This window comes from Panicum virgatum, chromosome 7N (assembly GCF_016808335.1).
Source record: "Panicum virgatum strain AP13 chromosome 7N, P.virgatum_v5, whole genome shotgun sequence".
NCBI classification, from domain to species: Eukaryota; Viridiplantae; Streptophyta; class Magnoliopsida; order Poales; family Poaceae; genus Panicum; species Panicum virgatum.
Genome location: NC_053151.1, coordinates 31,137,950 through 31,151,034, shown reverse-complemented (window position 1 = coordinate 31,151,034; position 13,085 = coordinate 31,137,950). Strand labels below are relative to the sequence as shown.

The following is a 13,085-nucleotide window of genomic DNA, read 5'->3' as shown; positions in this document are numbered from 1 at the left end:
GCGGTCAAACATAACACGACTGCCTCTGTTAATAGGCCAGCCCAATCGAAGCCCAATTGAGCCCGGTTGCTGAAAGAAGTATATAAGAAACCCTAACTCCCTCAAACCCTAACTCTCTCTCTCTCTCTCTGGCGGCCGCACTCTCTCTCTCTCTCCCTTCTCCCTTTCCCGACGCCGCTCGCCCCGCCTGGACGTCGCCCCCTCCCAACGCTCCGACCCCCACCCAGCCACACCATTGTCCGGCCCCCTCCCATCGCGCGGCGCGGCTGAGGCCGGCGCGCGGTGCCCCCCGCTGGTGACCCTGACGTGATGTGTGCAGGAGCAGCGAGGGACGGCCGGGATCCGGCGGCCGCGCGCGGGATCCGGCAGCGGCGGCCACCCCCTCTCTCCTTGCAGAGCCGCGGAGGGCCAGGCCGGCGGCGGGAGGCTCGCGGAGGCCCAGGCCGGCGGCGGGCGGTGCACGGAGGGCGGAGGCCTAGGCCGGTGGCGGGCGGTGGGCGGAGGGCGGAGGCCCAGGCTGGCGGCGGGCGGCTCGCGGAGGGCGGAGGCCGGTGGCGGTGACGCGCGCAGACCACAGCGGGCGGCGAGCGGCGCGCAGATCCACCCCATCCCCGCATCTCCCTGGTAGATCCGTGACCGGCAAGGCCTCTGAGCGACGGCAGCACGCGGAGGACCTGGCTGGCGGCAGGCGGCGCGCGGATCTGCGATGGGCTCGCCGGGCCCGTGATGAGCTCGCCGGGCCTGTGGCGGGTTTTTCTTTTTTTTTCTTTTTTTATTTGATTAACAGAGGGGAGCGCACCAACGCCTCTAAAAATCCCTGATTTTCAGTGACCCTAGCTCAGACGCGTTTCCAAAAAAACGCCTCTGAAAATCGAATATGCACGCCTCTGAAAATCAAAAATGTAGTAGTCATAGCAAACTATAGCGGTGGCTATAGCCGGCTATTTAGAACCTTGATTTCGACGGCCGTATTCATCGGGATCTCTAATAGTCTGGTTCAGGTAGGCCAGAATCTTCCTGATGGTATGAACATCCACGTCCGCGCATTCTTCAACACGATTCTGTTCGGATTCTTCGCGATTGGCCTGGCAAGCCTCATTGCGGCGGTTGCGGTGAAGGAGAGGCCCCAGCTCGTGGGGTGCCTGTAACACCCTAGTGTTAATCTTGTGCTAATCACGTACTTAAATTCCTAATTTTAGCTAAGCCTCAGCATTTGAGTTGACCTTGTTTTGGTTGAGTGCAATTTATGCCGAATTGACCTCTAGCCCTTGATTTTCTGCCAAATCTAGCACTCCGATCAAGTTTTGTCCAATACCAAAGTTGTAGATCCTTTCTCCCTCTACATTTTCTATTTTGGCCAAATTTCAAATTAATATATGGAAAATTTAGTTTTGGACGATCAAAAACCAAATATGTTTTTCCCCAAAACACTGATTTAGCCGCTGTTTCACCTACTCCATCACCCATACCGGCGATTGTGCCGCCGGTGACGCCACGCGTTGGCTATCCTCATTGTCTCGCCATGTGTCTCCCATGACCTTATCCTCCCACGGTCTTATCCCTTATTCGCTTCCTTCTTCTTCCTCGTGCTAGAGGCAAACTGAGCTCAAGCAGCTCACATCCGCCGGTCGAATCCCCGGCCTCAGCTCCACCATCGCCAAATCACTCACACCGAAGCTTTTCCACCTCCTTAGCTCCCTCCTCATCCCGTCAGACCTGAGCTCCGGCCACCGCACAACCAGGAATCAAGGATTCCCTGGCCGCCAAGATCCGCTCGGCGGTGAACTCCCACTTCCGGTCATCATCTTCATCAACCAACGGCTAAAATTGACTCCCCTCGACTCTCTGAAGCTCATGCTCTCCCCATCCTTGTGCGTTCCCGTTGTTTCCATGCCCGTTCCCGAGCCATGTTGCCGCCAGCATGCTGCTACTCACCGCGAGCCGCGCACACGTGCCTCTACGCCGCGCCGCCGAGCGCCCCCACTCTGCCCGACCCTGTTGAACCCTCCCATGGCCGCCCCATGGCCGACCTACCTTGCTGCCGGCAAAAGTGCCGCCACCATCGCTGTTTCCCATCGCCGTCGACCCCGTCCGGCCGCCCCCAACCCCGTTCAAGCCCACCAACGGGTAGAGCTCGACCTCCTCTATCTCCTCCCCCACTTTCCTCTCGCTGCCGGCGACTGGAGCTGTTGGAATCCGGCCGGCTAGCGCCGCCCTCCCCCTAACTCTGGCCATGGCCATCGCCCTCTGTTTTGTGCCCCGACGATCCCACCGGTTTTGGAAACCGGTGCACCGGTTTTCATTTGAATCCCGGTTTTAGTTTTGTGTCTATTTGGCTGATCTTGTAAAATTCATAGTAAATAGTAGAAAATGCTAAAAATGCAAAATCAGTTTTGTTAGCTTCGTCTTTTTATGCTCTGTATGATAGAATCATAAAATGTGTTGTTTGATAACTTTTTCTGTGCAGTTTTAGTTATGCATGATAAATGCATTTGTAGCTTGTTAATTACATAGCTGGTGTTAGGAGCATGCTAAAAATATAAAACAAGTTGGGGTAGCTTTGTTTAGACTTGAAGTACCTAAGAAAGATTTTAAACCTGCTGTTTGGTTAAGGTTTCTGTGATGCATTGTTTTAATCATGTTTAATGCTTGTTTAATTAATATCTGCAATTCTGGGAGTCCAAAAATCATGGAATTTATGTAGTAGTATAATCTTGGCCTAATTCACTAAAAAATTTTCAGGTCCATAAGCTCTGTGCATGTTGTAGACTTAAATTGTTTAAATTGTCTTATTGAGGCCAATTTAAATGCTTTCTGTTATAATCAAAGGTTGATAAATTTTTATTACACCCTTTACCAATCTCTTATCATGCCAGTTATTTTTGTGTTGCTAAATTGAGGTTGCAAGCTAAGTGTTTGTTCTTGTTTAGCTGCTAGTTGTAGGTTTTCCTGTTGTGTTGTTGCTAAAAAATCCCTTTTTGCATGTGTATGTTTCCAGCAAGATGCTTATATCAAATTGTTTTTCATGTTCTTGCAGTAGGGTCAGAACATGGTTGGCTTTTACTACTAAGCCTGGTTCTGGTTGCTTGTTAGTTGACTAATTTTGCTAGTTACTTATTTTGCTATGTGTTTATGCTGAGCCTTTTCTAAACAAGTTGATAGTACTTTTTGAAAGAAATATTTCAAGCTAAAATAAATTGAACCTGAATTCTTATATTACAGCACCCAAACCGTTGCCTTTTGAACTTGTTTGTATGTTTGGTAAAGCTAGCTCATAATCTTCATTCATATGGATGCTCAGTCGTGACCTTGTGCCTGTCTTGCTTGCCCTCTTTGGTGCATCGTTTATTGTACTTCCATCCATTCATACATTTGCATTGTTGCATATCATTCAGGTACGCTAGATGTACAATGCACGGACTTGAAGCACGTGATGACGGATACGAACCACAAGACGGCGTTGGTGGATGTATCCTGAAGAGAGAAGGACCAGCTGGCGCAACTGAAGACCCGACCCAAGGTCGGAAGGGCCCAAGGCCTTGTTTGTACTAACACTGACTTAGTGTTATCACAGGCAAGCCCCAGAGCATAACCCTTAATTTCAGTATTCAATGTTTATTTAAGTAGTGGTGCATTTATGTTTCTAGGAGTTGTATGAAACCCTAGTATGCATGTCTCTCTCTAGGTACCTATGAGTCTATACTAGTATGCAGGTGTCATTAGAAATGCCTTGCTAAGTAGGAACTCGGTAGAAGTCGAGTGATTCCTGTCACTCGCGAGATATGGGTCTTGTTATTTATGGAAAAGTTGCTAGAGAATGATTCAATGAGCAAAGAAAATGGAGACCAGGTGGAGATAAATTTGGTTATGGATATGGAATGAATGAAAAGTGAGCCTCCACCTGTGTCGATTGAGGACCGTACCATTGTTGGCACTGTTGATCGAGGATTGAACAATACTAACCACATTGCGGAAGTAGGAGATAGTCGAAACTGGTAAGATGTAGACCGATGATTTACGAGGATACTCTGGGCGTGGGATGATTGCGGATGTTGGATTGTCTATCACCTCCGGGTCCTCTGGGAGTTCGCCGCGAGGGTCCCTTCACCTGGATTTTGGCAGGCGTGGTTCAAATATCGTGGTAATGATGGGAACAGTTGATATGTGTGGTCTAGTGTGGCTTGCATGTGTCGTGTGAGTTAGGTCCACCTTGCAGGGTTAAATCGGATCGATTCGCCGTGACTCGCGGATATGAGAGTCTTGGTCACTGTGTCACATCGTAGTAAAGAAGTGGAATGAGAATGGAAATGCGATGATCCGAGATTTGATTATGTATTCTTGGAACATTAATATGATATACCATGCTTGCTTTAGATGATTATGCAAACCTAGTGGTATTTGTATAATAAACTTGAGCTAAAATACTAAAAGTAAGGATCCACTATTAGTAGCTTTTCAACAAAATAACTTCGGAGCCAAAAAGCTTTGCATGTCTAGGAGTCCGCTAAGTATATACCACTAGTCGGGTAAGTCTTGCTGAGTATTAGTATACTCAGGGTTTGTTGTTACCCTATTTTCAGGTAGCTACTGCTGGTTGGAGCTAACTAGAATTCACATCGATGGGCTCGATGTGACGTCCTCACGACTTCATAGATATCGTTGTTTTCAAATTGAGCTATTATTTAAATTTCTGTTGCATGTTGAACTCTGATAATTTTTCTTTAAACTAATTTTTGTAAAGCTCTGTTTTGTGATTTAAGTATGAAAACTTATGTCTGCTTGTAATCATCGGTGCTCGTCTTCGTGCGAGACTTCTAGTGTTTTCGATCCTTAATCCAATAGGCTGCCGGATTACACCATTTTATGTGTGTGGTAACTATTAACCATTGAGATGATAGTCGCCGATTTAATTTGGGCGGTTCTGTTACACCACCCTCCTCCTCATCTCCAGTTCTCTGCCTCGCACCCTCGCCTCTTGCGACTAGCACACCCCCTCCCCCTCCACCTGCTTCTATTTCATTGTCTGCGGGTGTTGTTGGATCGGAGTGTCGCACGTGCGGCGTCTGTTTTCGCAGCGAGTTCTCATCTTGTGGCGAAGGATTTGCTGCCTGCCTCCTCTTCTTCTGGTGTTTTTGTCGTGTTTCCTTAATCGAAACAAGCAAGCAGCCCGATCTGTCGTGTTTTGGAAAGAAATAAGCCTCTGCACACATGAATGTTCGAAATGAGACCATAAGAGAGGCCTTATTTTCCCATCATTTTTCTGTTGCCCAATCGATCTCCTATTTTCTAATTTCTCTTCTGCTTTCTCTTTAATTTTGCTCTGGAAACCAGGAGCCGAAAGCCCATGAGGTAAGTCTCTGTTTGCGCTTTTGTGTGAGGTGTTTCGTTGTGAGTTACTGTCTTCCGGTGTGGCAAGGAACCTGTACATGTCTCTCCGATTTGTTTGTTCAGACTTGTACACTCGGTAAAACTACGTTCTTATCTGTTCCCTTTAATATATGGAATATCAATGGTTTTAATTCTGCCTTGTTGAGAAATCAGTGCTACTGACCTTAACACCAATTTTCTAGAAGTGATACGAAATTAGTATGATACCACTTCTTCTGTGGATACTTTATTAGCTTTATCAACTCTATACCGATGATAACCTTCATCTAAACACCAACAAGGGAGACCAACTCTATACAAGAGAACTCAACTATTTATTCACTACAATTTGGTACAACACAAATCTCTTATATTTTTTATGTGGCTACCCTACCATGACACAACTACACTGTATTGCTAGCATACCACCTCTACTTGATAACTTTAATGCTATGATATGGCGGGAGGGAAGGGAAGCACCTCTATTTTATAGGTGCTCATGGGTTTTGTATTGTTGCCATGTGACAACTTCCATACTCTTATTTACAAAATACCTAACTCTAGAATTTTTCTCATCCTTATCCAACCATGCAAAATATTTAATTCTAGAGAATTCTTATGTTGCCATGAAGCATGGAAACTTATCTTTCTTGCCATTTCCAAATTCTTCTAGACCCTTCTCAAGTATGCGTTGTTATTTTCAATATATCTGCACGAGTTACATTACACCAGGAGAATGTGAAGAAAGTGTGATGCGTCAGTCACATAACGAAGAAAGTGCGGAGGCCAAAACAAGTTATTTCAACATCAACTTGAATAGAGCAAGTCATGGCCGATAATTTTTTATCGCCCTTAGTACAAATAAATGGTTTATGTATTGTTAATCATCGTCCTCTGACAGTTTTGGTCCAGGAGTTTGTTTTTGGCAAGCAAGCTTTTACCAAAAAATAGGGGGGGGCATATGTTGACGACAAAAAATAGCATCAACCAGTCTGACCGGTATGCCCAGGCGGTCTGACCGGTCGGGTCACTATAGCCGGTCTGACCGGTGGGTTTGACCGGTCCATGAGGAGTCCGAGTGCAAATAAGGATTTACATAGATTTAAATCTGTAAAAAGAATTTCTTGCGGGGTAAGTCATCCCCACCCGACAAATATAAAGGGTCACAGGCGATTGAGGAATCCAATCGATCAAAACACAAATCAATACGTTGTATTTATCATCTTTATCTTTTTCTCCAAACCCTAGCTCTTCTAACCCCTATCTATTATTCTTCCTTCGTCTCCACGATATATGAAGGCGTTCTAGGTGGCCTGCCGACCCTAGAACAACCCTGCACGCGCTTGCCCTGACGGGGTCCCATCGGGGTGAGCGTTCGCTGGTTTTCCCAGCGAACCATTCTGACTGCTTCACACAGTGTTGCATCGAGCCCTTCCTCGCGCCGCACGCGCTAGTGCGATCGTGTGTTGGTCCAGAAAAGACATAAACAGGTCCAATTTGGTTCCTAGGGATATTTTTTTATCCCACCCCTCAAATAGCCCAAATAGTCGTAGAGGAGCCAAACAAGTGGAATATTTTAAGGCTATTTGGAAATAGTCCATCTTAAAAAATTATCCTCCTAAGAGGTGATATTTGGGTTATTTTGGGTGGGCCAACTGGAAAAGTTAACTCTCCCTCTCTTCCCCACCCGCACTAGATCCCTATCTCGGCATCTCCCCACCCGTGCGGCGCCTCCCCCACCCGCGGCTCCGGTTCCACTCACCAGCGCCGTTGCCTCGCCCACTCGCCAGTGCCGCCGCCTCGCTCCCAGCCCCGGTCCCAGGCACCGCCACCCCCCACCCGCGCCGCAGAAGCCCACTGGCGCCGCCTCACCTCACTCACGGTGTCACGGCAGCCCGGCTCTGTGGCACGACCGACCGGCGGGCAAGTGTCCGCGACGGCTTCTCCTCCTCCTAGCGGTTCCTCCTCCTCCATGGCGGCCCAATGGTGCTGGACTCTGCTGGTGGCGGCTGCGGCGGTGCTGGGTCATGACGGCGGCGCTCGACCACGACGGCACCGGCTGGCAGCAGCGGCGGCGCTGGGCCATGATGACAAAGGAACTCGAGGGCGGTCACATGAAGGGCCACGGTGAGCAGAGTTAGCTGGATCCGGGGTAGTGGGAGTCTAATATTTAGGAAAGTGCATGAACGGTCAAATAGTCCAAGGATCGAAACAGGTCAAGGACTATTTTATTGGAGGGTTATTTTCTTGGGCTATTATTTAGCCCTCAAATATCCCTATGATCCTTCTCCAAACAGGGCCTATGTCTCTTTTCTTATTTTTCTCATGTTCGTAATCTGTTTTCCAACATGGCCGAGGATTGTTGTGAGCATGTGACCATCTAGAACACGTTTTCATGTAGGGTCAGAATGGATTATGTGACCTAACCGTTGTTAAAGCAGGGTGGCATGATTAGTGGATCGAATTAGTTAGTTAAAGGGTTAATTTGCACCAAGTATGAGGGATGCAAATCACTCTTTGTGGTATTTAATAAGGGATGTTTTTTTTCCAAAATTTTGCATCGGGAACGAAACTAGCTGCGGGCTAGTTAATTTGCACCAAGTATGAGGGTTAATCATGCTTGGCCTTCTCGGTCAGGCCAGAAGCCCAGGAGCCCAGGAGCCCAGGAGCCCAGGCCAGCAGCACTAGCAGGCTCGGTTGTTGATTGGTCCAGCATTAAAGGTGTTAATTAGTGCCCATTAGGTGCACCTCTAATCTTTTTAGTTTAAAATTTTGTATTATTTCTTTAAAATTATATCTCATTTAAAAAATTAGTATAAAACTTTGAATTAAAATGGGTTGGATGTGCACCTAAGGGTCACCAACTTGCACCCCCTATCCAGCATGCAACAGATACAAAATTTGGATAGGTACAGCGAAAAAAATATTACTCGAGTGCTTTTTAGAAATTCCGTATTTTAGTCATCCACTAGTATAAATTTCAAACACTAAAAGATGTGCAAACTAACCTTTTCTCGCGAGATGGACAGAAATCCCTCCAAAGTTTTACGTAAGGTCTTTTTAGTCATCCATTAGTACAAATTTCAAACACTAAAAGATGTGTAAACTAACCTTTTTTTTCGCGAGATGGACAGAAATCCGTCCAAACTTGTACGTAAGGCCGTCGTTGGATTCTATAACACCTGCCCCCGCATAGCATGTAACCATAAATTATTGCAGAATGGGCTATTGCGCCACCTAGATCAAGCCCACGGTCCAAGTGGTCAAGTGGATCAGCAGCAGCTCTACAGCTGCTCGCTCCGTTTTTAATTATAGATCATTTTAACTTTGCTAGATATATAGATTTTACTCTATATTTAGATATAATGTATACTCTATTTTTAATTATAGATGACTTTAGCTTTTATAGATAAATAGATTTTACTATACATTTAGATAAAGCCACCGCAAACCGAAGACCGAGGATATGATCTAAAAGACAGTTCCATAACAGCATGGTCGCAAGTTCAGCTCAATTGACTACTAAGGCCAATCTCAGTGGGAATAATTATAGGAGTGTCATGGACATTAAATTTGCTAATATGTACCAGTAGTATGAGGAGATAGGAGAGATGAGTGTCATAAAATGTGAGAGGAATGTCATCACCATGACATTCCACTGGTATAGATCTCAAGTTTCCAGTCTTGATAACTGTGTCGATGACACTCGCACTGAGACTTGCCTAAGTATTCATAGTCTGATAGAGCAAAGAGACAAACATGGATAATTGGGTATTAATCAATCATCACATTGCGCAGAACATAACAGAGGTGATAAACATCATCACATCTAGCTTCCAACCACTTGCAAACATGTTCCAGTATCATAGCGAGCAGTACAAATTGATACGACGAGATGAAAAAAGCAACAGTTACAGGTTCAGCACCACCTACTAAGCATCGCACCTGCAACTGTAGCTACTAAAACTGTGGTTACATCCCTTGCAGCTACTAAAACTGTAGCTATCTAAGTCCTCGAATAAGAGAAAAGGGACCATGCCACAGTGAATTCCAATTGGCACAACTTAGCAATACGAAGCCTTCCAGTGGTTATACCCTTTTCCAGAGGTCTGAACTTCTTTGTACCCGTCAATGTAACAGAACCATCCAAAGCCCTAACAGAAACAATCAGCTTTCCAAAGCTTTCAACAGAAACAACACACCTCGAAAGCTCGATCTCATCACCAGCAAGGTGCCGTTCCTCAAATCCAGAACTATGAAGTAAGACTTCACATTTTAAACTGTCCGTAGTGGCAGCAAACTCACCATAAAAACCATCAGGGGGCCCAGAAATCACTTTCACACTGATTGTAGCTTCCACAGAGTAAACAATATTACCGTGCTCAAAGTCCAGTGTGCTAAGCCCATAGTCACAGAATTCGGGGTCGATGCCTCGTCCCACGACCCGGGAACGCCGTTCCGATTCGAGGGTCGGGGTCGAAGAGGGTCAGTGTCCCATTCAAGGTTGGATCGCGTCCCGGTTTGAGAGGGGTCGCAGTCCCATTGCTAGCAGATTTAATTGGGATAAGAAGGTTATTGATAGCGGATTGAGGTGGTTTTTATTAGATAATAAGCTGAGTACGTGTAGTATGATCTAAATGTACTATTTTGTATGTTTCTTATATGCTTGTGCAGATTAGTTTCTTCATTAGTAGCACATATATATATATATATATATATATATATATATATATATATATATATAGTTTTTGTCTTTTTAAAGACGCATCGACCCGAAAATATCGACCCGGATGAATCAGAGTCGTGTTCCACATAATAATTTATCGTTCCATAGAGATATACCCCCTTCGTACCACAATTTTATAAAGTGACGTCCCGTTCCTCGACCCCGTTCCTCGACTCGGTCGACCCAGGAACTTTGTGACTATGGCTAAGCCTGCTAGTGTAGGACTTCTTAATCAGAAGCGACTCCAGGGGGTGTTGTAACTGAGGTTGACGAGCCTAGCTGCTAGCAGGCTTAATTCTTTGTCATCGGACTCAGTAATGCCCCTCACATACAACTTAACCTCAAAGATCACAGGACCAGAGGACACAACACCACGGACAGGACCAGTCATTACTAAATATGTATTCTGCATGCAACATCAATAAAAGGGTAAGTAAATAAAGTGAAGAGAAATACGAGGCACACATACCAACAGAACACTGAAACGGTATCATGAAAGAAAAAGTTCACAGCATAAATGATGCAAGGTGCATAACACAAATAATAGGAGGCAAAGGCAAGCTTAACTCATCAGCACTCAGCAGAAAACAAAAGATACGAACTTTCTAATGCACGTATCGTCAAGACATGTTAAAGCAAATTATATAAAACATCTGTTTTCCAAACCTTGCAGATAACATTGAAATATTTTTCTAGCCAAAACGCAAAGGAAATTGACACGAAACTACCAAGGACCGTGCTGCCAATTTATTGCTGGGCACATGCAAAAAAACCTAGAATTCAGTGGGTGACAGGGTCATCAGGAACAAATAGCAAATCACATGCAATCTTCCAAAGGGATCCTATACCTGACACCGCTGATGTACTCCCTATAGCATGAATCTTATGAGTGTGAAAAGTAGCAAGTTAAATCAATGTCTTAAATCAATAATCACTAGTCTCATAAGTGTGCCGATTTGAATTAGTGTTTAGTTGAGCATGATTGTTGCTATTGATCAGTCCACAGGACTTAGTTTTATGATATGCTCACCTCATTTGCGCCTTCTCAATTGTTTGTTAGAGCTGTCAACATGATCAATATGTAAGTAATAGGCATGGGTATTCCATATGGGAGTCATGGTAATCTCTAAGAATAACATTGCATCATTGTGCACTATTTTAAAGCTAATTAAAGACAGCAGAAAATATAATTAGATTATGAAACTAATGATTATTCAATAAAGGAATTCGATGCATGCATCCATGGTAACAATAACTAAGATAGAAGGTGCATCAGAAATTATGTAGGAAAAGGTAGCACATGAAAAAAAAAAGAATGGTGATAAGTAAGAAATATATGGACCTCGTCGGTGAGAGTTTGACAGTTATCCCTTCCGCGCTTGAAGATAATATTGCGGTTGTGATCTAACATGTCACGCAGAGCTACCATACCAAACACATCGAGCGGCCACTGTAAACCTCCTGTTAATTCTGCAACCTTGACAGAAAACACCTGCAGAGTATCGCACTTATGACCACCATCTGGCGCAGGATTAACTGTATACCGCTTGCAAGGGATAGATGCTGCATCAAGTTGTAGGAGATTTCAAATGAGAAAGATATTAATCAAGTCCAATGGCAAGTGCCAGCAGTAGTATGAACTCAGTAAACATGCGCACAAATTTCATCATCAGTCCAATCCTACCACATGTATCATTATTATATACATGAAAGAAACCATCCGGTCATATAGTAATAAGAAATAGCAGCAAATATGAAATCGTCCAAGAACATGTAGAACTGGACCAAAGGAACCCGAACTAATTGAGCAAGTAATTAACATGTAGGTTGAGAACGAGAGTAATTAAGTCACTCACTGTTGTCTTCCAAGCGACCATAGCGATTCAGATAGAGCTCGTTCCACCTTTTTTCAAACAACCTTGCTTGGTAGGCGTAAGGGTCTGTTAGCTCCTCTGGATCCCGATGAAGCTCTTCCTCAGCCATCTTCCTCCTATACTCCTCATACTTCTCCAACTGCTTCCGTAACTTTTCCTCCTCCTTTTGGACACTTTTCGTTTCCCTGACTTGTCCCCTTTCAGGCGTTCCTTTGAGTTCCTCATCGCCAAACCCACCTTCGTGCCGTGGTCTTCCTTTGTGTTCCCCATCGCCGAATCCACCTTCATGGCGTGGCCTTCCTTTGAGTTCCCCACCGCTGAATCCACCTTTGTGGCATGGCCGTTCCCCATCGCTGAATCCATCTTCGAGGCGTCCTTTATCCCATCCAGCTCTTCGTGATCCACCAATCGCTGGTTTATCTTTTCTGAAAGCAGGCTTAGGCTTCCCTGCAGCATCTGCACAATTCTACCATTCTCAACAACGTCTTGGCTTGCGACTGCACTATTCTATTTCTACCTTCATCTTCCCCTTCACCGCTCGTCATCAACCGATCCATATCGGAGAGTAAAATCTGAATCTGCAACTTCATCGGATTCCACTCAATCTCCAACTTTAACCTTCCATCCGAATCATAATCTGTTTCCTTCATCCTCTTCTCACACCCCGAAACCTCCGCATCGGAGTCCCTGCTCCCCGACTTTGACTCCGTCTCGATCTCCATCTTGATCTTCGCCTCCGCCTTGCACGGGCAGGTTGTTGCGCAGAGATCACTCGCCGCCGTCACAGCTCTGGGCTCTGGGTTAAGAAACGGTAGAAACCTTGATCTAGGCGCGGATGGGAACAGAGGAGGCTGCGATTTGGGGTGGGGGGTTATAGCCCTAACCTCCCGGCCGCCGCTCAGGCTGACGGCATAGGGTCTGTTTGGTTCATGTACTAGTTTGATCAGGCTTAGATTATAAGTCAGGCTAGTGCAATGCAACTACATCATGTTTGGTTGCATGTATCTGCTAAATCTGTATAGAATCGTTCTTGTTTGGTTACACGCATTGCTAATTGGATTGCCTGATGAGGTTCCGCCTTCCTATAAACTTGTAGAGACATGATGTGTTGTTTGATT

The 13,085-nt window shown here is 45.4% G+C and overlaps 1 protein-coding gene across 1 annotated transcript; it reads right to left on the bottom strand.

The window, feature by feature from the left end:
- Positions 1-10,302: 10,302 nt before the first annotated feature.
- Positions 10,303-12,750, bottom strand: LOC120680604. Its single transcript, XM_039962102.1, has 3 exons — positions 11,950-12,750; positions 11,436-11,656; positions 10,303-10,499 (listed from the first exon to the last, which is right to left on the bottom strand). The coding sequence occupies exons 1-3, from the start codon at positions 12,074-12,076 to the stop codon at positions 10,326-10,328; spliced, it is 522 nt and encodes a 173-aa protein (XP_039818036.1). The 5' UTR covers positions 12,077-12,750; the 3' UTR covers positions 10,303-10,325.
- Positions 12,751-13,085: the final 335 nt, after the last annotated feature.

Coding starts and splice junctions, on each gene's coding strand:
- LOC120680604 (XM_039962102.1), bottom strand. CDS start 12,076: ATGGCTGAGGAAGAGCTTCATCGGGATCCAGAGGAGCTAACAGACCCT. Junction 11,657..11,949: donor TGGTCGCTTGGAAGACAACA/GTGAGTGACTTA, acceptor AACTTGATGCAG/CATCTATCCCTTGCAAGCGG. Junction 10,500..11,435: donor GTCAAACTCTCACCGACGAG/GTCCATATATTT, acceptor TGTTGCATGCAG/AATACATATTTAGTAATGAC.